At 37.3% G+C, this 23,495-nt stretch overlaps 2 protein-coding genes across 2 annotated transcripts; one reads left to right on the top strand and one right to left on the bottom strand.

Annotated features, from left to right (window-relative positions):
- Positions 1 to 13,321: 13,321 nt before the first annotated feature.
- LOC123311692 (Golgi pH regulator) lies at positions 13,322 to 19,837 on the bottom strand. The gene is made up of 8 exons (XM_044895763.1): positions 19,559 to 19,837; positions 19,341 to 19,504; positions 19,188 to 19,294; positions 18,901 to 19,126; positions 14,976 to 15,157; positions 14,565 to 14,746; positions 14,324 to 14,509; positions 13,322 to 14,012 (listed from the first exon to the last, which is right to left on the bottom strand). The coding sequence occupies exons 1-8, from the start codon at positions 19,598 to 19,600 to the stop codon at positions 13,737 to 13,739; spliced, it is 1,365 nt and encodes a 454-aa protein (XP_044751698.1). The 5' UTR covers positions 19,601 to 19,837; the 3' UTR covers positions 13,322 to 13,736.
- A 101-nt stretch (positions 19,838 to 19,938) lies between these two features.
- LOC123322963 lies at positions 19,939 to 22,432 on the top strand. The gene is made up of 6 exons (XM_044911088.1): positions 19,939 to 20,273; positions 20,365 to 20,528; positions 20,637 to 20,723; positions 20,855 to 20,935; positions 21,004 to 22,215; positions 22,272 to 22,432. The coding sequence occupies exons 1-6, from the start codon at positions 20,191 to 20,193 to the stop codon at positions 22,430 to 22,432; spliced, it is 1,788 nt and encodes a 595-aa protein (XP_044767023.1). The 5' UTR covers positions 19,939 to 20,190.
- Positions 22,433 to 23,495: the final 1,063 nt, after the last annotated feature.

The following is a 23,495-nucleotide window of genomic DNA, read 5'->3' as shown; positions in this document are numbered from 1 at the left end:
GAAATTCTGATCGGGAGAAAATGAAACGAACAACATACCTCATATTCCATGGTTTTATTTTGAGGATAAATGGTGTTGTATGCTTTGCTACATATTTGTATTCATATATCTTCAGAGGGCGAAAAATAATTTTTGCACCATATGTCGTGATCACGACACGCTTTTTTGAGCCAATTTGATTTCTGCCGTGTGTTCATTATTTTCAATTTATATGTTTTATCTTGGTAATAGATCACGCAACGCCCTTTTATCAATCGCCTATGGCAATACACCCTTGTAATTCTCCCCGGCCGCTATCGAAGGGGGGTTACGCTATAGTTATTGATTTTTATTCTATTTCGACGTTTAAAGATTAGTCCGGAAGGCAGAGGCTTTTTTTTCAAGGAATTTTATTCCGGCTGAATTTAATACTACTGTATTAGCTTGTAGTCGCACTTCAATTGACGAAACCGACCGTCAGCTTCAATAACATCGGTGGTTCCGAGCGTGGGAGGCAGCGGAACTTGGAAAAAAAAATTGAAGTGATTTTATCCCGGCTGAAATTTTTTGTTCAGATAAAATCGTCTGCGTGAAGCAAAACCAAATCCCTTACATGTTCAGAATTCTCGACGACAATAAATATGTCAAATGCGATTGGTTTGCTCTACGATATTAGGGCTGGCGGTCAAAGTGCAGAATGACAAATCCAAGCAGTGTTCGACTGTGTGAACCATATGCTTTGCTATTGGAAACTACATACTGTACATGGTGGGCATGGTGGGTGATACCTGAACTACAACTTTTTAACCCAACCAGATAGAGGAAAATGAATGTGCTATTCAGGTCGTCTTTTTTCTAGAAACTAATAATGCCATCAACTGCATTCCTCTATCTTCTTTTGTTTTTGAGTTACAGGCCAAAATTTAAATTTGGTCGATTTCTCCTTTGGTCATTATCTCCGTTTCTGTTTGTGATAAGATGTTGAAATGAAAACATTGTTGAGATACTTTTCGATAGCAATCCAGTGGCGTACTATGATTTCTTCCAACAGGTTTATTTGCTGAGCTACAATATAGTTGTGTTTTTCGTATGAAAACAGTAATGACGTAGAAAGCATCGTCATTTTTTTTTACCGTTTCAGGAATATATCATACATCGCTTTCAGTCTTTCTGAGTCATTTCAAACTACTGCTTTCATAAGAAAAAACACATCTTGATTTTATAGCTCAGCAAATATACCTATTGGAAAAAATCATAGTGCGCCACTGGATTGATATAAAAAAGTGTCTGTATAATGTTTTCATTTCAACACCCTAGCATAAACAGAAACGGAGGTAATGACCCAAGTTTAAGTTTTAATTTTGACCTATAACTCGAAAACAGAAGAAGATAGAGGAATGCAGTTGATGGCATTATTACTTTCTCGAAAAAAGACGACTGTAATGTGTCATGCATTTTCCTCTATCTCGTTGAGTTGAAAAAGTTGTAGTTCAGGTATGACCAATTTTGCCTCCGGTACAGTGCATCCCATTTTGGGTGAGACAGCCAGGTTTTAAGCTTGTTATTTAAGATAGAGCCTTGCGGTTTTTACGTTCCTGTCCTACTTTATGTGAAACTCAAGTTGTCCTAATCAGATTTTGCATAACTGTTTCCGTTTATGAGATACAGGGCGATTTTGGAAATTGATACTTTTCGGACCCTGCCTTTATCTCCGAAGTTATTAGAAATATTGCTGAGCTAAAAATTACGCCTGATAGAGAATTCTGCGTAGAATCCAGGGGCGATCTCAATATTTTTTTCCGAGGTATAATTTTGAAGATACGACACAAACGTTTATTTTTTTCAATGGAACACTCTGTATTTTATGACTTCGTTGAATTCGTTATTTTTTTCCCTTCAAAATAATGCATAATATTATATATGTAGGATGTTCAGAAATGCTAAAAAACACTAAAACATCACAAAAAGATGATTTTTGTTAGTGGGCCATGGATTTCCCATATAAGTCTCGGTGCACACGGGCGATTTTTCTCAGCGAGATCGCTGCGAGAATTTCTTGTCGCGATTCAGCGGACCAAGGATTCCAATGGTACGATTCACACGCAGCAGAGTTGTTCACGTGTGAATCGTACCATTGAAATCCTTGGTCCGCTAAATCGTGGCGAGCGCGCCGAGACAAATCGCCCGTGTGCACCGAGACTAAAAGATAAATCATTTGGATAATTTTCGTGTTATTACTTATAGGATAGTAAGCGAACAAAGATAATACACTCATCAGTAACACGAAAAACAAAACGTAGGTAGGTACCTAGATGAAATCATAATACAAATTAGATACAGATGAAATACCCAATAAAATATTTATCATTGATACAAATTTTCACCATTGCATAATATCTTGAAGACGTTTTTGGTTTTGAATTCATAGTAACCTCTATTCAAAATTAGAAAAAATTGTGTGAAACACATTGGAAAAAACTATTTTTCGAATTTCACCATCTTTTGCGCAACGAGCGAAGCGAGATGAGAAGATGAGATGAGCAGAAATACGCTAATTACGAAAAATAATGCTTTTCCCAACTGGTTGCACAAATAACTATTTCATCATCCATGACCTATTACTTTTAATAATCAAAAGTAATATTTTTTTTCTTGAAATTTGGGAAATTCATGGCCCACTAACAAAAAATCATCATTATGCGATGTTTTAGTGTTTTTTAGCATTTCTGAACAGCATAGTATATAATATTATACATCATTTTGAAGGGAAAAAAATAACGAATTCAACGAAGTAATAAAATACAGGGTGTTCCATTGAAAAAAATATAGGTTTGTGTCGTATCTTCGAAATTATACCCCGAAAAAAAATATTGAGTACGCCCCTGGATTTTACACAAAATTCTGTATCAGATGCAGTTCTTAGCTCAGCATTATTTCTAATAATTTCGGAGATAAGCGAAGGGTCGGAAAAGCATCAATTTCCATAATCGCCCTGTATCTCATAAACAGAAACAATTATGAAAAATCTGTTTAGGACAACTTGAGTTTCACAAAAATGTAGGACAGGAACGTAAAAACCGCAAGGCTCTATCTTGAATAGCACGCCAGAAACCTGGCTGTCTCACCCAAAATGGGATGCACTGTACACCGGACAGTAGGTGTTATGTTATGGGGTGCTATTGCACATGGAAGTAGGTCACTTTTAGTCTTTATTCGAGGTTACATGAAGGAATGTGAAAACCGCAATAAAGATCTATCTCAAATAACAAGCGAGAAACCTGGTTGTCTCACCCGAAATGGGATGCACTGTACAAAAGCTCATAAGCATCTTTTAGGAATAAGATCTCTCCTTTTTAGTTAGTTCTGATTTGATATTTATTCATTGAGAGTATAGATCGACCTCCGTCTAACGTCCAGTTTTATAATCAAATTTAAAATCACTTTAAGCTTAAAGCTTCCTTTACTGTCATTTTTAGTAGGGTTAAAGGAAGCTTTATAATTGAATAATCAGGTTTGATTATGAAACAGGCCGTAATTGATTGAAATAATATACGGATTGTTTCGCAAAGTGTGTTTTGTTGAAGACGAACTTATCCTTAGGCCCAGTTGTTCAGTTCGGGATTAAAGTTGTTCCTAGATTAATTTTGACGTTTCAGTTCAGTTCTGTCAGGCTAATCTAGGATTTACTTAAATCTCGGCTTAATCCTGAACTGAACAACCGGGCCTTAATATACCTAATATCTAAAATTTTGTATGTGTAATATTGATGTTAATTAGAAACAAAATAGTGAGTTCAGCCGTTCAGCACAGGGTGGAAAATACGTCAGTCGTGCGAGTGAAAAAATATGAGAATTAAGTGGTTTCATCCAAACTGAAAACACCTACATATCATTTCTTACATATATGGAAATATAAAAATGACCGTCAGCTGCGAGTCAGGGCGGGGGAAAGACCGTCAGTCAAAGCAAAAATATATGAGCGCGCTCATGCATTTATACGCAGCGCGGAATTTTCAGTAGTCTGACTGATGACTTTTTCTCAATACATTTTTTTTTTGTAGCAGGGGGAAAATCTGCAAGACAGACGAACCACCCTCTCCTGAGGGGGAACATTGTGGGGTTTCTCACTCTCCTGAGCTCGAGACCCACTAAAAACCCTCAACTGCTTCTTGAATTTTGGTTCCGGGCATTTGCCTATAAACCGTTCATCTTCTTGGTCGGTTTTCTTCTCGCACACTATCGTGCTGGGATTTATGTGTTTATCCTCTATTGGATAAACAATAATATTGAATTTTTCAATAAGTTTCTGTTGTTATTTTAATCCCTTTTTAATTGATCTCTTGGTCTCCTTCGGTAAATTCGCATTCTCCTTTTGTCTTCCTCTGGGTCGTAGTCCACTAGTCTCCTGAGTTCTTGATTCGGATGGTTTTTCGCTGTTTCGAATAATTTCTCTGCTTTTCTGTTCATGAATTTCGTTATGGTTTCCCATTTCAGGTCCTTATAAATCTGTCTATTCCTGACAAACCAAGGTGCACCTATTGCACATCGTAGCAGCTTGTTTTCAGTGGCCTGAATTCTTTTGATATGGCTCTTTGCCGCGAAACCCCAGGCAACTGATCCATAAGTCAGTTGAGGCCTAGCAACGGCTTTGATTATCTTCAATTTTGTCTCTTTCGACAAGTGGCTTCTTCTTCCTATCAGAGGATAGAGTCTATTCATCGCTGCTTTCGTTTTGTCGATTGCTTGTTTGATATGACTTTTCCAGGTAAGTCCTTTGTCAAGCGTTATTCCTAAATATTTGGCTTCATTTTTCAAGTCGATTTCTTCGCCCTCAACATCCAGTTTCGTTGTGGGTCGCAGTCTTCTCTTCTGTAGTAATATTGCTTGGCTCTTTTGTCCATTGAGCTTGATTTTCCACTTTATGCACCAGTCATTTGTTTCGTCAATCGTCTCTTGTAGAACTCGTTCTATTACTTCTGGGTTGCGGTGTCGAGTTGCTATGCCTGTGTCGTCAGCATATAACGTTAGCATAGTTCTTGGATTTTTCGGAATATCGTGGATGTATATGTTGTACAGAAGTGGCCCAAGTACTGATCCTTGGGGTACTCCAGCCTCTATATCTCTTGTTGAGGAGCATTCTCCTCCCACTTTCACGTAAAATCTTCTATTTTTGAGATAATTCCTGATCAACTTGCATATTTGGATCGAATATCCAGCACATCTCATCTTATATATTAATCCTTCATGCCATACTCTGTCGAATGCTCTGGCGACGTCTAGTAAAACAAGACCTGTAGCTTGTTTATTTTGGAATCCCTCTGTTATGTACTCTGTGAGCCTTAATAATTGTTGTTCTGTTGAATGCTCTCTTCTGAATTCGAACTGTTCTGGTGGTATTAGTTTCAGATTTTCGGTTTCCTCATTTAGCCTCGTGGCGATAATTCTTTCTACTACTTTTCCTAACGCCGACAGTAGACTTATCGGTCTGTAGTTTTGTGGAAACTTCTTCTCTTTGAATGGTTTATTGAATACTATGACTTCTGCTGTTTTCCATTTTTCTGGGTAGTGTTCTGTCCTCATAATTCCATTCGCGATATTTGTTAGAGCGGCTATACCTTTTCTAGGTAATTTCTTTAACATAACATTCGTTATTTTATCGCTTCCGGGAGCTTTCCTCTTCTTCAAACTTCTAATTATTTCCCTGATTTCATTTGGCGATGTTGGCTTGTCTATTTCAGCAGTCGCTGGTAATTCATCCATTTCTTCATCGTTTTCTTCAACCAGTTCTTCCAAATCTTCATTATCGTCGTCTATCCTGTAATTTATTCTCGATTCTCGTTCGATTGAGTCCGCCAATGCATCTGCCTTATCAGTATTGGTATAAGCCATTCCCCTTTCTCCGTGTAGGGGTGGAATTTTAGTATTTTCTCCTCGTAGGCTTTTTTGCATTCTCCATGCAGAATGATCGATTGTATTCAGTTCTTGAAACCTTTTGTTCCATCTGCTTGTTCTTAGATCTTTCAGGGCATTTTTCAGAACTTGGCTATGTCGGTTGAGGTTCCTTCTGTTTAGATCATTTTTGTTCATCCTATATATTCTTCTGAGTCTTCGATTTTCTTGTAGAAGATCTTTTACTTCTTTAGGCGTATCGCCATACGGATGACTTGGTGCTGGTCTCTTCACCCTTGTCGTGCTTTTTTCGTAAGCTTTCAATATAATCTCTTCCAGTTTATCAACCGCACATTCCAGATCGTCTGGAGTGCTTATTGTTGGAATTTCTGTTATTTCCGATTGTATTAAATGGCTGAATTTAGCCCAATTGGTATATTCTCTCATTTCCAGCAGTTTTTCTCTTGGTTCTTCTCCAATTGTCAATTCCACGGGATTGTGATTTGAGGTTCCATCTTCCAAAATTTCAATCGAGAATTCTTGAGTTATATTTTTCAATATCGCGATATCTATTACATCTGGTATTCCTCTTCCAAAAGCAAGATATGTCGGTAGCTCTGGTCCGATCACTATGGCATTTTGTTTTTAAAGTAGTGTTTCAGATCTGTTCTCACCAATATTGCTACTCCTCCTCCGGTGTTTGTAATTCTGTCACATCTATATGTTTCATAATTCATGAAATTCAGTCGTCTGTTTATTCTTGTTTCCTGTAGGGCTATAATATCAGGTTGTCTTTCTGATATTATTTGTTCTATCTCGGCTTTCCGAGTGTTGATCCCGTTTATGTTCCACGAGATTATCTTGAGGGATTTCTTCCTAATATCCGTAAGGTCCATTAATTCAGTTTACTAAATAATGCTTGGAGTTTTTTCTCCATTTCCCTCTCAATTTTCAACATTATCTTGTTGAAAATTTTTTTCGTGAAGATATCTAAATCATCGGCTGATTCAGATATCTTTTTCTCCTCCTGTTGACTGTTCACAGCCTGTTTCATTGTAAGCTTCTTCTGTCCTTCTTTTTTCTGAACGGGTTTTTGAGTCTCCCTCTTCTTTTCCTGCTCTGTAGGTTGGGTCTTCGCTTCTTCCTGAATTTTTTGTTCAGAAGTTGTTGTTTTTGTTACCTTCTTTTTCTGTTCAACTGATTTTCGGGAATTCTTCTTTCTGGTCACCAACTTGAACTCGCTACATCCTTTGTAGCTAGCTGGATGGCCCTCTTCTCCACATAAGACGCATGTGGCATTTCTCTCTTCACCTTTTCTGGTGAGTGTGCAGTTATTGCTGCTATGACTTCCTGAGCACTTCACGCATCTCCACGGGAAGGAGCATTTGTTCTGTGCATGTCCGTACCTTAGGCATATTATTTCGGGTCATTTCCTCTCTCAAGAGGCGCATCTCACCGACCAACTGTGACACAATTTCGGTCAGTTGGACAATTTGAGCTTTCAACTGCCCATTTTCTTCTCTGAGCTTTACAAGCTCCTCGTGTTCGCCTTCGCTGAATTCTTCAGCATCGGTCGCTTCCATGTAGGAACCCTCATTATCTGAGGTTTCCGACATGGTTTTATACTCAAAAATCTCAAAATATCGAACAATTTGAAAATAATAAAATATTCAGGAATCTTCACTGAAATAGTCTAATATAAAACTATGGTATAAAGCCGAAAGTTTTCTACGCTATGAGAAAAATCGGAAAAAAGATACGAAAAATAAGCTTCTGCAGTACCAACGAAAAAAACTTCTGGACACTGAGGATGAACACCAACTTTGAAAATTTTAACGAATTAAAATTCCGATAACAAATATATAACCTACACAAACTTCACAGTCGGAATCAAATATTCCGTAGCTTTGTTAGTGGGCACTTTCACTTCGACTTTCTCTTCCGCTTTCTCTTTTATAGCACTAGGAGCACTGTAGCACGTCTTCTTTTGTCAAGCGAATGACTCGGACCAACCAATGGGGACTTCAACCCATAGCAACAGGTAAGCAATAGGTAAGTTGACGTTTATCCATTCATTCAGCGAAATATAGTTATTTTTCTATCAAGTGCGGAAAGTGATACAAATGTCAAAATATTTTTTTACTCAACATATTCTCCTCTTAATTGGATACATTCATTACAGCGAACCTGCAACGTCTCTAGACCTTCAAAAAAAGTTTCTTGTTGCTCTCCAAACCAGACCTCCACTGCTTTTATTACCCCCTCGTTGGAAGAAAATTTGCGACCTTTTAAGCTTTTTTTCATTTGAGGAAAGAGATGATAGTCGGGTGGAGCCAAATCTGGTGAATTAAGGGGGGTGTTCTAGTGATTCAAACCCTAAATCACGAATTTTTTGCATGGCAACATGAGATTTGTGTGCAGGGGCGTTGTCCTGCAAAAACGAAACACCTTTGGTTAGCTTTCCGCGTCCTTTTCTCTTCAATTTTTCCCGTAGAGTGGTCAGTAATGTCGAATAGTAATCTCCGGTTTTGTTCTTCTCTTATCGTGAGGATGACGTCATGTTTGCTACGAGAAAATTGGATGACAAAAGCACTGCTGGTCCAGATGGGATACCAAGAGTCTTGGTTCCCTGGTTCATATTTTCAATTTAGCTCTTCGAAAAAATACTTATCCCTCAGGTTGGAAGCAAAGTTATAGACCCATTTCCATATTGTCAAACTTCTCCAAAATCTTTGAAATAATCTTGTTCAATGCCATTATTCCTAAGGTAAGCAGTCGGATCAAAGGTCAGCAGCATGGCTTTATGCCTCGGCGTTCATGTTTGACTAATTTGGCTGTGTTTTCTCAATCATTGGTTGAGGTTCTAGATGGATCTGGTCAACTCGATGTTGCATATATGGATTTCCATAAAGCCTTCGACAGTGTGGAACGTGGGCGGCTCATTGCCAAGTTGGAGCGCATGTTTGGTTTTACTGGGGGACTCATTGCTTTATACTTGCATGATAGGCGTCAATATGTACAGATTGAAAATTATCGTTCTGGCCAATTCGTTGCTTCATCTGGTGTCAAATTTGGGACCTCTGTTGTTCCTGCTGTTTGTCAACGACCTTATTGATGAAGTCAGTATACTCATCTTGATGTTTGCAGATGACTTAATTATATCTGGAGATCCTAAGTGAATTGGATTGCATCATTCTACAGAGGGCCATAGATCTTATAAGTGCATGGTGTTGTCGCAACCGTTTGGCTTTGAATGGCATGAAATGTTACATTGTATCTTACACTCAAAGGAAGGCAATAATCAAATATGATTACAATATGAACGGTAATGTGTTGAATCGTCTAACGAAGATAAGAGACTTGGGTGTGATATTTGATGAGAGGTGCACATTCTTACCTCACATGGATCATGTGGTATCATCAGCATGCAGATTGCATGGTTTTCAATTCGCAACGGTAAAATGCTTTACATGCGTTGACACTTATCTGCATGTCGTTATTTAATTCATTAATAAGGAGCAAACTGGAGTAAGCGAGTATACATCGACTGAAGGCGGTACAGCGGAAATTTTTTAAGTTTTTGGCATGGAAACAGGATGGGAATGTCCTCCTATTGGATATGATCATAAATTACTACTCAGCGTATTTAAGGGCAGGAGTTTGGAAACTAGAAGGGGTATGCTAGCATTGAGTTTCATTTATAAACTTTTAAATAACAGGGTGGATTTTCCAGCATTATTGGAGAAGTTACCAATTCTTGTTCCACGCTTAGAGGGCAGAACTTATTTCTTGTTTTATCTGAGAGCAGGAAAAACCAATTTGAATTTAAAGTCACCAATTCACTACATGTGTAGTATTTATAATAAGATAGCTAATAGGTGTGACATTAATGATGACCCTCTGTATAAAATTGCTCCAAGATTATGTAGAATCGGATATTTGCTAAATTCAATTTTGTAATATTTGATTTTCTCGATTTATAACTGTGTCAAGCATGACTATGTGCTGTTGTGTTTTTTATAGTAATTTTCATTTTGTTTTTCCTGTAATTGGGCTGAAAACCTGTTGGAGAATAAAGGCCTATTATTATGACTTTAGCCTTGCGGCTTTCACACTCCTCTCCAGAGGAAAATTCACTTATCCCAGATATCTCAGATATCAAAAGGATTAAGCTCTGTTAGAGCCCTTTCCAGGTTTTCGGGCTCGTGGTGGTGGTCGGTCCGGATCGCTCCTGTATGTATAGGTTGGATTCCTGCTCCACCCGCACTTCCTGTCGGAGCAGACGGTGTTCCTCTGCATTCCCCATGTACTTGCGTACAGTTCTCGCCGTTTCGAGCAGTACCGCCTTCTGCATGACTCTATAGATATTTTCGTCCAACTGAAGTTTCCTCAAGTTCTCTAGTAGAGTTTCTTCGGTATCAGGCCTGTAGATGAAATGACAATAGGGATGGTCTTGATATCTTTCAGCTTCCACTGTCTTCTGGTTTGTTCCTCGAGATCTCTGTATTTTGAAATTTTTTCAGTGTGCCTATCTGGTCTCTTGTGGGTTATTTTCCGGTCTGTGAGAACCGTGCGATCCCAGTAGAGCTTGTGATGTTCATTTTCCAACACAGCATCTGGATGGTAATTGTAATAAGGAACCTTTTTCGAAGTTGGTGTTTTAGTGCTAATTCTCGGTGAAGAATCTTATTGGCAACAGCATCATGCCTATTTTTGTACTCCGTGCCCGCGAATCGTCGCGATGCTTCTTTCCTTGCACGCTTTTGGTCAACATTCAAACATTTGGGGATTGCAGCAATTTTTCTTACGTCCAAATTGACTTGAACTATTTGATAAACGCGTTCGTATGAAATATTGAGTGCTTCAGATATCCGTTCTAGCCCAATTCGACGGACGGTCTGATAAAATCATATCATGAATTGCATCGATATTTTCGGGGACTGACACAGAAACTGGCCTTCCCGATCGGCCATCATCTTCAATGGAAAATTTACCTATTTTGAAGCTTGCAGTCCAATTTTTCACGATCGCATTCGAAGGCCATTGACATCTTCGTAAATCTGCTCACCTCTTAACCCTTTTAAATACAGGTACTTGATGATGGCTCGATACTCCAATTTTTCGATTTTCACAATTTCGGTGGACTTCTTCTTTCTTTTAATTTCTTGCGTAACTCTGGTTTACTTCTTTGACCTCAAACTTCACACTGACACTTCTAATGAGTTATTGTTCGTTGCTATGGTAACGCAATATTTTTTTATGCATGGACTGGTCTAGGCTAACTAGATATCAATATACATCCTCGTATATAAATACATATACCAATTTCACGAAATAGGTTAAATTTGATTTGATTAATCAATATATAATAGGGTGATTCAGAACTCGAGGCGAAAAATTGAGGAAAGTATACAGGCTGCTATTCTTGATAAAGAAAGGAAAATAAAATTTTTGGATGTTGCTTTATTGTTTAAGAGATATAATTGTTCAAAATTTCTGCATACATCAATTTTGAACTTCAATAGCTGATAAAAGTACAGAAAAAATTAAATCAAATGTACAAAAATGCCACCATTAGCATCGATACATGCTTGGCAACGAAGAATATGGGAATTGTACACTTATTGCATGTTTTGCCTATTCTGAGTGGATTCGACTGCATTCGTTCCATTCTTTATCATTAATTTCCACTGCGTAAACTTGTTGTTTCAAATGTCCCCATACGAAATAATCCAAAGAATTCAAATCAGGTGATCTCGCTGGCCATAGCAACTGACCACGCCGATCAATCCATCTACCATTGAAATTTTGGTTTAACCAGGCGACAACATTTCGTCCAACATGCGGTGGTGCTCCATCGTGCTGATACCACATACGATTGTATACCAAATCCACAGGAAAATCTTCTAGCAAATTATCGAGATTGTTTTCCAAAAACTACAAGTACGCATCGGCATTCAAATGATCAGGCAGGACTTGGATTGGTAGTAACTTTCCGTTAAAGACTCCGCCCCATACATGTAGAATCTTTGTTGAAAACCCCTTCTTTTAAAAGCGTGAGGATTTTGTAGAGACCATACATATGTTCATTATGGGAGTTATTTATTTCCAGGCTTTCTGTAATTTATGAAATTTAATTGGTTGTATACAGAAACTTTTGTCCAAAAACTTGGAAACGAAGCCTCATCGGCCAAAGATTTTTTTACGTTTAATCAAGAACAGAATATCAGTCTCTATGTGTTAGAATATAACAATTAATTTTTCGCCTCGAGTTTTGAATCACCCTGTATAATGACGTAATTCTGCATGCCGTTACCATGGATTTCTCATCGTTGGCGTTGGGTGCATAGAGACATGACAGAATTTAATTTACTCTATAAATATAATTTGCGCGCGGGAAAGTGACTCTTTGGAACTTGAGATGTGTGTGAGTGCATGAAAAAGGTTGAACGCGCACGCTTGAAGAAAAAAAAATTCAATTCACAAGTCATCATTTCATAAATGAGATAATTCTCTAGAAAGTATTATCATTTGAATCCTAATCAAAATTGAATAATTTGACAAGGGTGCAGCGTTTCCAGCTAACATCGTAGACTTCTGTACTCTTGTAATTCCTTGAGACATGGTGTCCGTTTCAAGCTAATGCATGGCCTCCAGAGATATATATCAATATCTATATCTCTGATGGCCTCTAGGAACTCAGAGGTACGGTGGAGGGATGACATGGAGATATGTGCGCGCCACTAGGAAGTTAGCGCACACAACCCCGTATACAAAGTTACGGCAGACAGCGAAAAATTCAATGGGTCATTTCGGGAATAATACAAAATTCAGGATAACGCGTTCATATGTTGAGGCAAATAAATAAATAATAACCGAAATTGATTTCGATGCAACATCCATCAATAAGAAAATCAATAAATGTTAGATCTGAATCGAACTAGCCAACCACCCTCACTTAAAGCATCAGTAAGACCATTCCATCCAGGAAGAGTATGCTGTTATTAAAGCCAGTTGTCGCTGCAGAGTAAGAAACTGATTCCGAACATTATAATTCCGAGATAATCTCAGAGCTAAATGTAATATGATCTTCGATAGGGATGGACACACTGCGTAGGCATAGTCATTTGTTAATTGGACAGCATATATGCTGTCCAAGAATTCTGCTATTGGAATGCTACTTCTTTTGTGTACACCTTATGTTTTTGTAGAATAAAAAAAGATTATTGCCAGGTATCGAAATATCTCTTCTCTTTCAAAGAAACGTGAGAAAGATTTTCATATTTGACATTCCATATCTTAGAAGACATTTTTCTTCACGAAATTAACGTTTTCGAACGAAGAATCACCTCTCGCACTTCAGTCGCATATAAAAGAGGGCTAGTGTCTTCCAACCAGTGTGATGATTAAGTGGAAAAGCACATTTTTTTGCCTTTGAATGAAATTGAAACAAATCATATCAGAAGTATATAATAAAATTATAAAAAACCTTATAATAATACTTAAACACTTAATTACGGAATAAAAGTTATTAAACTATAAAAAATTCAATGGGATATGCTAACAGCTATAACAGGAGTCTGTATATACTGAAACATTGAAATGTATGAAATTTAATACAAATATATTATATACATTCCTATTACATAATATATACATTATGGAAATGATCTTGCCATGAGTTTATTAATATGTGCTTGGGCGTGTTTGGTTAATACAAATCTATTCAGATCTGTCACTTCTCTGTCCCGTGATATAAAGGTATACCATTTGGCTGTGTTTAATCTGCAGGGACTACAGAGTGAGGGACGTGAATATATAGGAATTCAACGAATACAGTGTATATTGGATGTGTACACAACACCTCATTCATTCAGATTCCATATTGTCTCTAACAGGCTGCTTATGTGCAAGGAATAAAGTAAGGATGCTACTCAGAGCACTCACTAAAAATATAACATCAAACCAGCGATGGTAAAAATTGAATTGCAGATCCCCCAGAACTTGGGTTATGATTTTTCTGTATTGGGGAGGCATATTCATCCTCAGTAGTAAAACAGATGACACAAAGTACATGCCCATTAATTGGGCAAAAATAAGCACTATGATTGTTGAGCTTTTACTTGAGGATATTTTGTTGAAAAACTGCAAATAAAAAGGAATATGTGTTAATAAAACAATACCAACAACCAACAACAGTAATGGAAAAGCTAAGCTGTGAAACATTTTAGAAATAGATTCAAAAATAATCTCATCTCTGTGTACAATGAAAATAAAATATTACATAGATAAAATTTCAACAGAACTGAAAATAGTATAGTAATACTGTTTCATTTATAGCTATCTTCAATAATATAATTTTGCAATAAAATGATCAAAAGCAACAACAAAATACCTTGGTAAATTGAGGTTAGAGTATGCATAAAACATTATTCATGTTAAATATGTAAATTTACCTTAGTTAGAGTCAGGAGCAATCCTCTAATGGATGTTACTACAATACATCCTACAAGATAGAATGAAACCTGTTGAGACCAGAAATTAACATCGAAATTGAAACCCATCCAATGAATTGCTATTTCAATTACTCTTGTTACAGGGTCTTTTTTACCCACTCTATCAAAGATAATGTTAACTGTGCACTAAAAATATAATCGCATTAGTACCTATGTACTTCAACAAGAAATTTTTACTCACAATGAAAATTTTCCATAAACAGTAGACTGAAAAAATATATCCTAGAAAATTGAAATAAAGGCCTTTCCACGTCTTTGACCATTCAATTCTTTCTAACATATTTCGGGCTTCATGAGCCTCTAAAAATAGTTGCCTGCTTAGTTCTTCTAAACCAGCAACTTCTAGTTTCAATTGTGTTATATCTGGAAAAATTTCTCTATATTTCTATCTCAGGAATTAATAGAAAATGCTTCAGTGGATCTTTTTAGATTTTAGCAATAAACAGGTAACTGGTAACTCTGTAAGTTCAGAGGATATAATTTTTTGACCATGAAATGTTGTCACTTCTATTTTAGAAAAAAGAAGAAGTTAAAGTAAAGATTTGTTAGGGATTTCATCTTCGGAAACTGACAATATGATGTAAATACTTACTTTCTTGTTTTCTTGAAGTAGCGGAAGCAATCATACCCCAGATGCTTTGCTTCACCGAATCCAATGAGTTGTTTGCCATTTGTTTTTTTGCTATGGCTATTCTTTTTTTCTTCACCAGAATCATGTCCATGGCTTGTCTGAGTTTTTTCTCAATATTATGCACATCAGAAATGTTAACTTCCCTATAATATAACACAATTTAGACATATCTCTGATTCTTCCTTGATATATAGATTCTTTGTTCCCTATAGTTATAGTTTGTTAGGCGTGTCCGTTCGACACACCAGAACCGCTACCGCGACCAGTGCAGTTTATTATGGCAAATAAACAACCTCATAGAGCAAAATATCGCTTTCAAGTATAGTCTTCTTTACGAAAGAGATTAACTCAGAGGGAAAGCGATTTCTGAGCTCCTTCAAGTTCAGCTTTTTTTTCAAGGGTTTCGTCCGTCTATATCTGCGGTCAGTCACAATATGCTCAATAATTTGTCCTCCTCCAGGCAAAGACTAAAGAGGGTTAGGCTTAAGAGAGTTTACATAGTAGGAGTGATTTCAGTAAGAATGATTTCTCGAGCTTCTCTAGATTCAGCTTGAGAAAATCGGATGTCCTAATTCTGACTCTATCTGCCGTCGGGCAGTTACAAACAATATGCTCAATAATTTGTCCTCTTCCAGGCAAATTCAACAGAGAATTTTTTTTACGAGGGGAAAGGGGTTATGTCATAGTGATGTCATCCTGAGCTCCTCTACGTTCAGCTTGCGGGAATTCAAGTTCCAAGTCCGACTATATCTGCCGCCAGAGTGTAAAAAAAAAATCGGTAAATAGTAAGTCATCCGCAGAGTCTGTCTGTTCGCGATAAACTCAAAAGATATTGAACAGATTTCCATGCTTTTTTCACCAATACATAGAATGATTCAAGAAGGAGGTTTACATGTATAATTTGTCGAGGTCTTTGTTCGGAATATGAGTATAAATATTGAAAATGTCGGAATGAGTTCGTTCCATTCTGGAATTTAAGACCGCAACGCTGAGTAACAGATAGAGAAAAATTATTTACTTCTACAATTGTTTAGAGCTCGAAATACTCCACGAAAAATCCATATTCCTAACTTAGTCCACATCAGTTAATTTTCACAATGTGAATCGTTTCGAAATATTCGTCCCTTTGAGAAGGTCGTTTGACTGTCCTTAAATGACTCAATGTACCTATATACAAATGAATGTTACCATTTATTCCTTTTCAAAAATGTTCTTTATAGTATATTTTTTCCACGTTTACTTCAGGAGATATGGCACGTTGAATATGAAGAATTCCTAATTTAGGCAAGAAATAAATTCGAGCTCCGATGACTCGAGTGACGAGACTTCCTGAAAGCGCCGATCCCCACTACACTCAGCTATAAACGATAACGCGTGCTCTATCCCTCAATTCTGGAAATGTGCAGGGCGTTTATAAGAAAATCATCAATTTGGACTAATCGAATTTAACAAAACACAAGATTTTCAAAGTACAACCTATATTTTTTATTGTTTCAGTCGAGTCTACCTAAAAATAGAGAAGGGCATAGAAATATGTATTTGTATTGTATTGTAATATGCCTATACATATTATAAAATGAAGTTCCTCGCCACATCTCTCTGACTGTCTGCTCGCGGTAAACTAGAAAAATACTGAACGGATTATCATGCGATTTTCACCAACAGAAAAAATTCATAAGGAAGGTTAAGGTGTACGATTTGTTGAGATTTTGTGTTGTGATAAAATGTTGGAAAATTTCAGAATCAGCCTTTTATTTCTGGCTTTCATGGACTACTCTGAGTAAACTATAGGAAAAAATAGAGCAATATTCTGTTGTTGCCTCGAGATTAACTAGTTCAATTTGTTCCTGGGGCCGAAAATTTCACGTTGATTTATTTTGAGCAACGAAAATAAGCGTTTCAATTACAAATTAAGACCGTTATATTTGAGGTAGCGATCATCCATCTGCCAATAACGGAATGCAATTCGTTTAGATGGCGCAGTGATATTTGTGCGGTTTGTTTTCGCTTTAAATAAATCAAAATTTATCCATAATAGTAAGGCGGATCGGCCACCGAATGCGAAGTTGTGCGAAGCTGAGAGTTTTCAATGCTAATATAATTGGCAAGCTACGAATCGAGTGACGTAGCTCGTGATTTAGCATTGAAAACTCTCAGCTTCGCTCAACTTCGCATTCGGTGGCCGATCTCCCTAACAGTTGTTAGTGTATGGAAAGCGGACTGTAATAATTCGTCCTCCTCCAAAGTCTACAGAGAGTTTTATTAAGAGGGGAAAAAAATTATATCACAGGGAGATTGCTTTCTGAGTTCCGCCAAGCTGTACTTGAGAGAACCAAGGGCTCAAGGTCTTCTTCATCTGCCGTCGGGGAATAAGAGTTTAGACACGATATGCATGATGTCGCGATTAGAGATGGACAAAGGCTCATGTTACCTAGATTCCGTTCAGCCATGTTTCAGCACTCTTTCACTTTCAACACTGTGAAGTTGAACAATGAAAGTGCGACGGTGTGTGGGGTAAACTCTTTGTCATCACAGCAAAATTGAAAAGAGAAGAAGAGAAGGAAGGTCTAATAACATTCCCATGGCTGGAATTGGAGTAGAGCCGTAACCATTAGATGTACTGTTCTTTGGAGTTTTGGGTTTATTGAAGCTCTGTATAGAACCACCAGCCAATGGCTTCCACGAGTTATTATCGGTCTGATCATCGTGACATAATTCTCCACAAGTTTGTCCACAAATTCTTTGGCAGGCCAAAAGAGAGTGTCTGGATTTGTGGGCCGTTTTATTTGCATGAGAATTCCAGCTGAGCTTTCTATCTAGGGTACTACCCAGATATTGGGCTTCCCTACAAGTAGTGATTCATCGTTGGAAGGGTTCTCCTCTTAATAAATGATACAATCTTGTCTTTTCAAGGGTTAAGATCTAAATGCTCTCACTCGCATCAACGTTGAATGATAATTAGTGTTCACTAAAAGGGCCGTTGAGATGTTTACATCGTCGCCGCCGGTCGGTAAAACAGCCATGTCATCCTCATATGCCTGAATATATAGATCAAGTGAGCTGATGGTCTGGAATAGAACGTCGACTAAGAGGGACCAGAGTAGAGGTGGGCAGTGTGGGCACCCCACCTGGCTTTGAACCTAAAAATTTCGACACAAAGCGTGGTTGAAATGTTTCTTGCGCTTAGTATAGAGTCATAATGTTCGTTATGGTATGAGGAACGCTTCTTGGCAGTATTCACCAAGTGTTCAGCGAAGGCAGCATAAAAGGTGCCTCCTATGTATAAGAAGGAAGCTGTTACAGCAGCTCTATAGTTGAGAGGGCCAGAGATTCTGCCTAAAAAGTTGTTGAGGGCAAGATCTGTGGATTTGTCTTCCTGAAATGCACCCTGTTGAGTGCTCAGGGGATGTTTTCACATGCTCCCCTCTCTGATATGATAAACAAATACCTTTTCATTGAAAATGAAATGAGAATTTATCAGTCAGAATAGTTCAGGATGTGAGTTTACTCTCTAAATATTTTATTCCTCACTGAACTGTTTTTCAGGTTGCAATGAAACCTTGGGAATATATGTAACGATAGATGATGCACACAGTGTCTAGAGGTAGTTTGATTGACTCTACATACACTCTGCAGGCGGTAAGTAGTTCGCCGATTCAGCCATGGAGGTAGGATTCACCTCCATGTGTCCAGCTAAATATTCCGTAAAAAAATTAGTAACCTCCCTGCCTGTTAGAGAAATGTGAGTGGTGGCCAAGTGAAAATTATGACAAAATATAACTTTGTTGTGTATAATTGATTTTCTTATCAAAGTTTCAATATATGAAAATTAGTTGTAATTTTAAATATAGGTACTACGAAAGAACATATAAAATGATATTTTTACCTCATGAAATATCTCATGGATGTGTAAGGATAATTGACAGCGCCAAATCCAGACAATAAAGCCATCACAGTTACTCCGATAACACCAATTCTTGATACCAACTGCTCAATTGATAACAAACCCTGTTTCGTATTGAGAATTGGAAAAGGGTCCCCTATTTTCCAGAATATTACAAGAAAAGCTATCCACACAAGGATTGTAGCATGTTTGATGTATTCTGATTTCACTTGAATATAAAAATTGATTATTTTGAGGAAACTATAGTAATGAGAAAAATTAATATTTACCATAAGGAACATTGCTGATACAGCAGAATGATAAATATAGAGGGTTAACCACTATAAGTATGAAGAGTAGAAAATATAACATGAAATACCAGTAGAAAAACCTTGAACTAATGTTGCGTTATTATAAAATAAGTTCTTAAAAAGTAAGAATACCTTGAATCAAGCATCTCCAATATTTCAAATATTATTAGTTCAAACATGGTGCATGATAAAGTAAGAGTTATACAAAATAAAAGTTGAATCATCACATGTCTGACTTCATAATCCTTGAAGAGCTGTTTCACAAAAAAAATCCATGCTCCGATGAAAAAAAACACCTGAAATAATCATTTTTGTGTAGGCTCCTCATTAAAAACTACAACTTTTCTTACTTGGGAGACAAATATAACGATACTATCACCTAAAAAACTCATTTTGAAATAGGTGTTTTTTGTATTACTTTAGCATTTGGTTTGACTATTATTTTTCCGGCTTTCTCGTCCTTCCTTTTACTACCCGTTCATGTCTTTCGAGCCCGTAAAGACAAAATCAAAAGTGCTGATAAATGCTGCTAGCAGGTAGATCTAATTCTCAATCGAGTTTCCTTAAAATGTACATTGTATTGTAGAAACAGAAGTTTACATTTTAAAATCAACCAAATTTTTGACAGTTGTTACCAGAGACAACCGAGACCGTCAACCTCAAGTAGAAATTTGTCCGATTTTAAGAACCCTCTTGCATCTCTCTCTATTTAGTTGAAATGGCATAAGTCTATCTTTGTTGCACTTTACTTGAGTCTAGCCCTAGGTGGAGCTACGTTCGACTTCTGGGGAATTCGAAATTTGGTGTGAAATAGAATAAAGAAAAAGAAAAAACATGCGCAATGGCACTTACAGAAATAACCTCACCACGTGTAAACAAACAACAACAACAACAAACCTTTTCAAATTCAAACTTCTTGCAGTTTGGGTCGCAGTACGCTGAATAAGTTTTCCTTTTTTTATAATACAAAGTGAGTTCGAGTATGGCTGCAAAAAGTTGTATAGTCTGTGGAGACACCGAGTTCGAAGTGAAGAAATTATTTTGTTTTCCATCAAATCCAGGAAGGTAAGAGTAAAAATTATCTCATTCAAAAGCAGATTTCAATAAAGGCATTGTTTAAAGTGAATCCAGGTAAAATCCATATTTTATTTTGTAGATGTGAATCGTGGATGAAAATTCTAGGTTTCAAAAACACCCAATTTAAAAAACACCATCGAATTTGTGATAAGCATTTCAGCAACGAAGCTTACATGGACTTGAGGTTATTAAAACTGAAGAGAGATGCTATTCCTATAGCATGGGTAATTCCTTCATTTCCAGGTATTATTATGTTTCAGTAATATAGCTATTTATCTACAAGATTATATCATACCATTAGTAAATAGGTTATTCACTCTTAAGGTACCATTCTAATGCACTACCATTTAGTTCTAGCAAAAGAGGGAGACACTATGCCTTCTGTAATTGAAGACGTATTTCCAGTTGAATCTAGTTCTTCAACATTATCTTCATCAGGTACAGTTTTTATCTGCAAATATTTCCTTTGAAATAACTAATGATATTCTTTTACTCTGTCCATTATATTTTAATTTCAATACGATAGTTTATTCACTTATAATGTACAATTTTAATGTTCTTTCATTCAGTTCTAGCTAAAGAGGGAAACACTATACCTTCTTCGAATGAAAAGGAATTTGCATCTAGGACTTCAACAATTCCTTCATCAGGTATTATATTTATTTGCAAAAATTTTTTTCCAACAAACTGATGTCATTTTTTGTTGTTGTATTTTTAGATGCACAAGATCCTACCCCTAGCGCATCTTCATCAGCATGCCCAAGTACACCACATGGGAGGTCTAGGGCGAAGATATTCCGTAATATTGATAATTTTACCTTATCAAATTCTACCCCTAGAAAGATGAAGTTGGTTGATCTTATTCGGAAAAAGGAAGACCAACTACGCAAAGTTAAAGCTCTGTGTAAAAAGAGAAACCACACCATCAATAGTATCACGAACCTATCTGATGAGGGAGTGGTAAGGAACCTTTTTAAGGACATGCCGTCAGTGACGGCTAATTTTATGCTATCCCAAATCAGGAATTTTAAAGCAAAGAGTGCCAATGCACGAAGATGGACCCTTGATGACAAAATCATTGCTCTTTCCCTTTTCAAGAGGAGTCCCCGGTGCTATAACCTCCTCAGAAAATTTGCGGCCCTACCAAGCAAAAACACAATATTAAAGTTGTTGAAAATGGTTCCGTTCAAAGTTGGAATCAACGAAAGCATTTTCAATCAACTGAATGAGAATCTCCCCAAGGACATACATCAGAGATGCTGTGCCCTTTTATTTGATGAAATGGACATCAAAGAAGGTGTCCAGTATGATATGGGGGAAGACAAAATCCTTGGTTTTGAGGATTTTGGAGATACTAATTTCAGTAAAAGGCTTGCCACAAAAGCGTTAGTGTTCATGCTGGTAGGGTTGGGTAAAAATTGGAAGCAGCCAGTGGCCTACTATTTCAGCCATAGGGGTTGTAATGCTGCAGAGTTGAAAAAATGTCTATTAGAAGTTCTCTCTGCAGCAAAACATGTTGCCAAAGTGGACGTTGCTGTTACAGTCTGTGATATGGGTACAAGTAATGTGAGGTGCATCAAAGAACTTGGTGCTACTAAAGAAACACCTTTCTTTTTTTTTGAAAACTCAAAAGTTCATTGCATGTTTGATCCACCTCACTTATTGAAATGTACCTATTCTCTATTTCGTAAGCACAATGTTAGTCTTCCTGTAACCATTGGCGAAACCATCTTGAATAAAGTTGCCAAATTTCAGGATGTCATTGCAGCTTACGAAATAGATAATAGAAATACAATCGTTTTCAGGACTTTATGGAAAATAAAAGCCACATACCTGAAACCCATATTGCAGTATGCAATGAAGGTGAATATAGCTGCCAAAGTAATGAGCCACACAGTTGCAGCATACATATTTTCCTTGATTAGTGCAGGTAATATATTTTTTCTGGTCTAACTTGATACGTTTTACATTTATATTTTTTTTCAGGGCAAATGAACCCCGAGGCCATTGGGACTGCTTCCTTCATAAAAGAGGTGGACACACTGTTTGACAGTATGAATGGCAAGTCAGATGATGGTCCCTTTGGGTCCATTGAGTGTCCGCTCACCCCACATCCAATATTGGGAGGAGGAATCACAAAGGATTAAAAAGTGGAGCTTCATTCGATACACCAAAACTGGCACCCTGAAACAATCCATGCCACCTTCCCAAACAGGTTGGCTCCAATCGATCAAAGCTGTTCAAGGGCTCTGGGAGTATTTGAGGGAATTGGGTTTCAAATCCCTCAAAACAAGAACTCTCAATCAAGATCCATTGGAGAACCTGTTTGGACAAATTAGGTATGGTTGTGGATGCAATGACAATCCTACAGTTCAGCAATTCATTGGAAGTTTGAAAACTCAACTTCTAAATGGATTGGTAAGCCAAAGCTTTCGTGGGAGAAATTGTGAGAAGGACGACAATGAACTTGTCTGTAATTTGAAGTCATTCCTCAATATTCCCCCTCAAAGTTTGGAAAGGGAAACTGTAGAAGAGGCTTCTCTGACTAATGAAGCACCGCAAATATCAGTAGAGGTATTGTCTGCTGAAATTGCGGGAGAAGTTTCTTCTGGAAGCCCCAAGATCCTGTCTGTGGCATATGTGGCTGGAGCCATTCTTAAGGTGGTGAAAAAACACATATGCTGTTCCTTATGTGATTCTATGCTCACAGCTTCAGATTTAGAGCCACAAAATTTATTTATAATGAATAAAGAGTGGTCTGATCAAAGATCGGTATTACTGTACCCAAGTGAAAGCTACACTGTTTCTATAGGTTGCGGAATAACAGTGTTGGAGGAATTTTTGGATGAATCCCCTTCCCATCCTAAAGTAAAAGTGACTGCACTTGCGGTACTGTCTACCATGAACTTTGATCATCTTGCATGTTCTGAACATAAAAGTCACATAAGGGACATAACGACAGCTGCTCTCTGTAGGATTGGCATTCCATGGTGGTGCAGAAGGAAGTGTGAAGAGGTGAAAACGGAAGCTAAAACAAGAAGCATGAACAAAAAATTAAAAAAGATATTGCATCAGTAATGAAGCATATGTTGTTATAATTATTGTTGTTAAAATTCTGCTGTCCTAACATGAAAGCTCCTATCTGTAGAATTTAAGTTTTGAGAAAATCCGGGGTTTCTGTTTTTTTTCATTGTATAACAGATAGTATTT

This window comes from Coccinella septempunctata, chromosome 1 (assembly GCF_907165205.1).
Source record: "Coccinella septempunctata chromosome 1, icCocSept1.1, whole genome shotgun sequence".
In the NCBI taxonomy this organism is placed as follows: domain Eukaryota; kingdom Metazoa; phylum Arthropoda; class Insecta; order Coleoptera; family Coccinellidae; genus Coccinella; species Coccinella septempunctata.
This window is presented reverse-complemented; position numbering and strand designations above follow the sequence as displayed.

Coding starts and splice junctions, on each gene's coding strand:
- LOC123311692 (XM_044895763.1), bottom strand. CDS start 19,600: ATGAGTTTTTTAGGTGATAGTATCGTTATATTTGTCTCCCAA. Junction 19,127..19,187: donor TATCAGCAATGTTCCTTATG/GTAAATATTAAT, acceptor TTTATATTCAAG/TGAAATCAGAATACATCAAA. Junction 14,013..14,323: donor TGCTCCTGACTCTAACTAAG/GTAAATTTACAT, acceptor TTTTATTTGCAG/TTTTTCAACAAAATATCCTC.
- LOC123322963 (XM_044911088.1), top strand. CDS start 20,191: ATGGCTGCAAAAAGTTGTATAGTCTGTGGAGACACCGAGTTCGAAGTG. Junction 20,274..20,364: donor TTTCCATCAAATCCAGGAAG/GTAAGAGTAAAA, acceptor TTTATTTTGTAG/ATGTGAATCGTGGATGAAAA. Junction 22,216..22,271: donor ATTTTCCTTGATTAGTGCAG/GTAATATATTTT, acceptor ATTTTTTTTCAG/GGCAAATGAACCCCGAGGCC.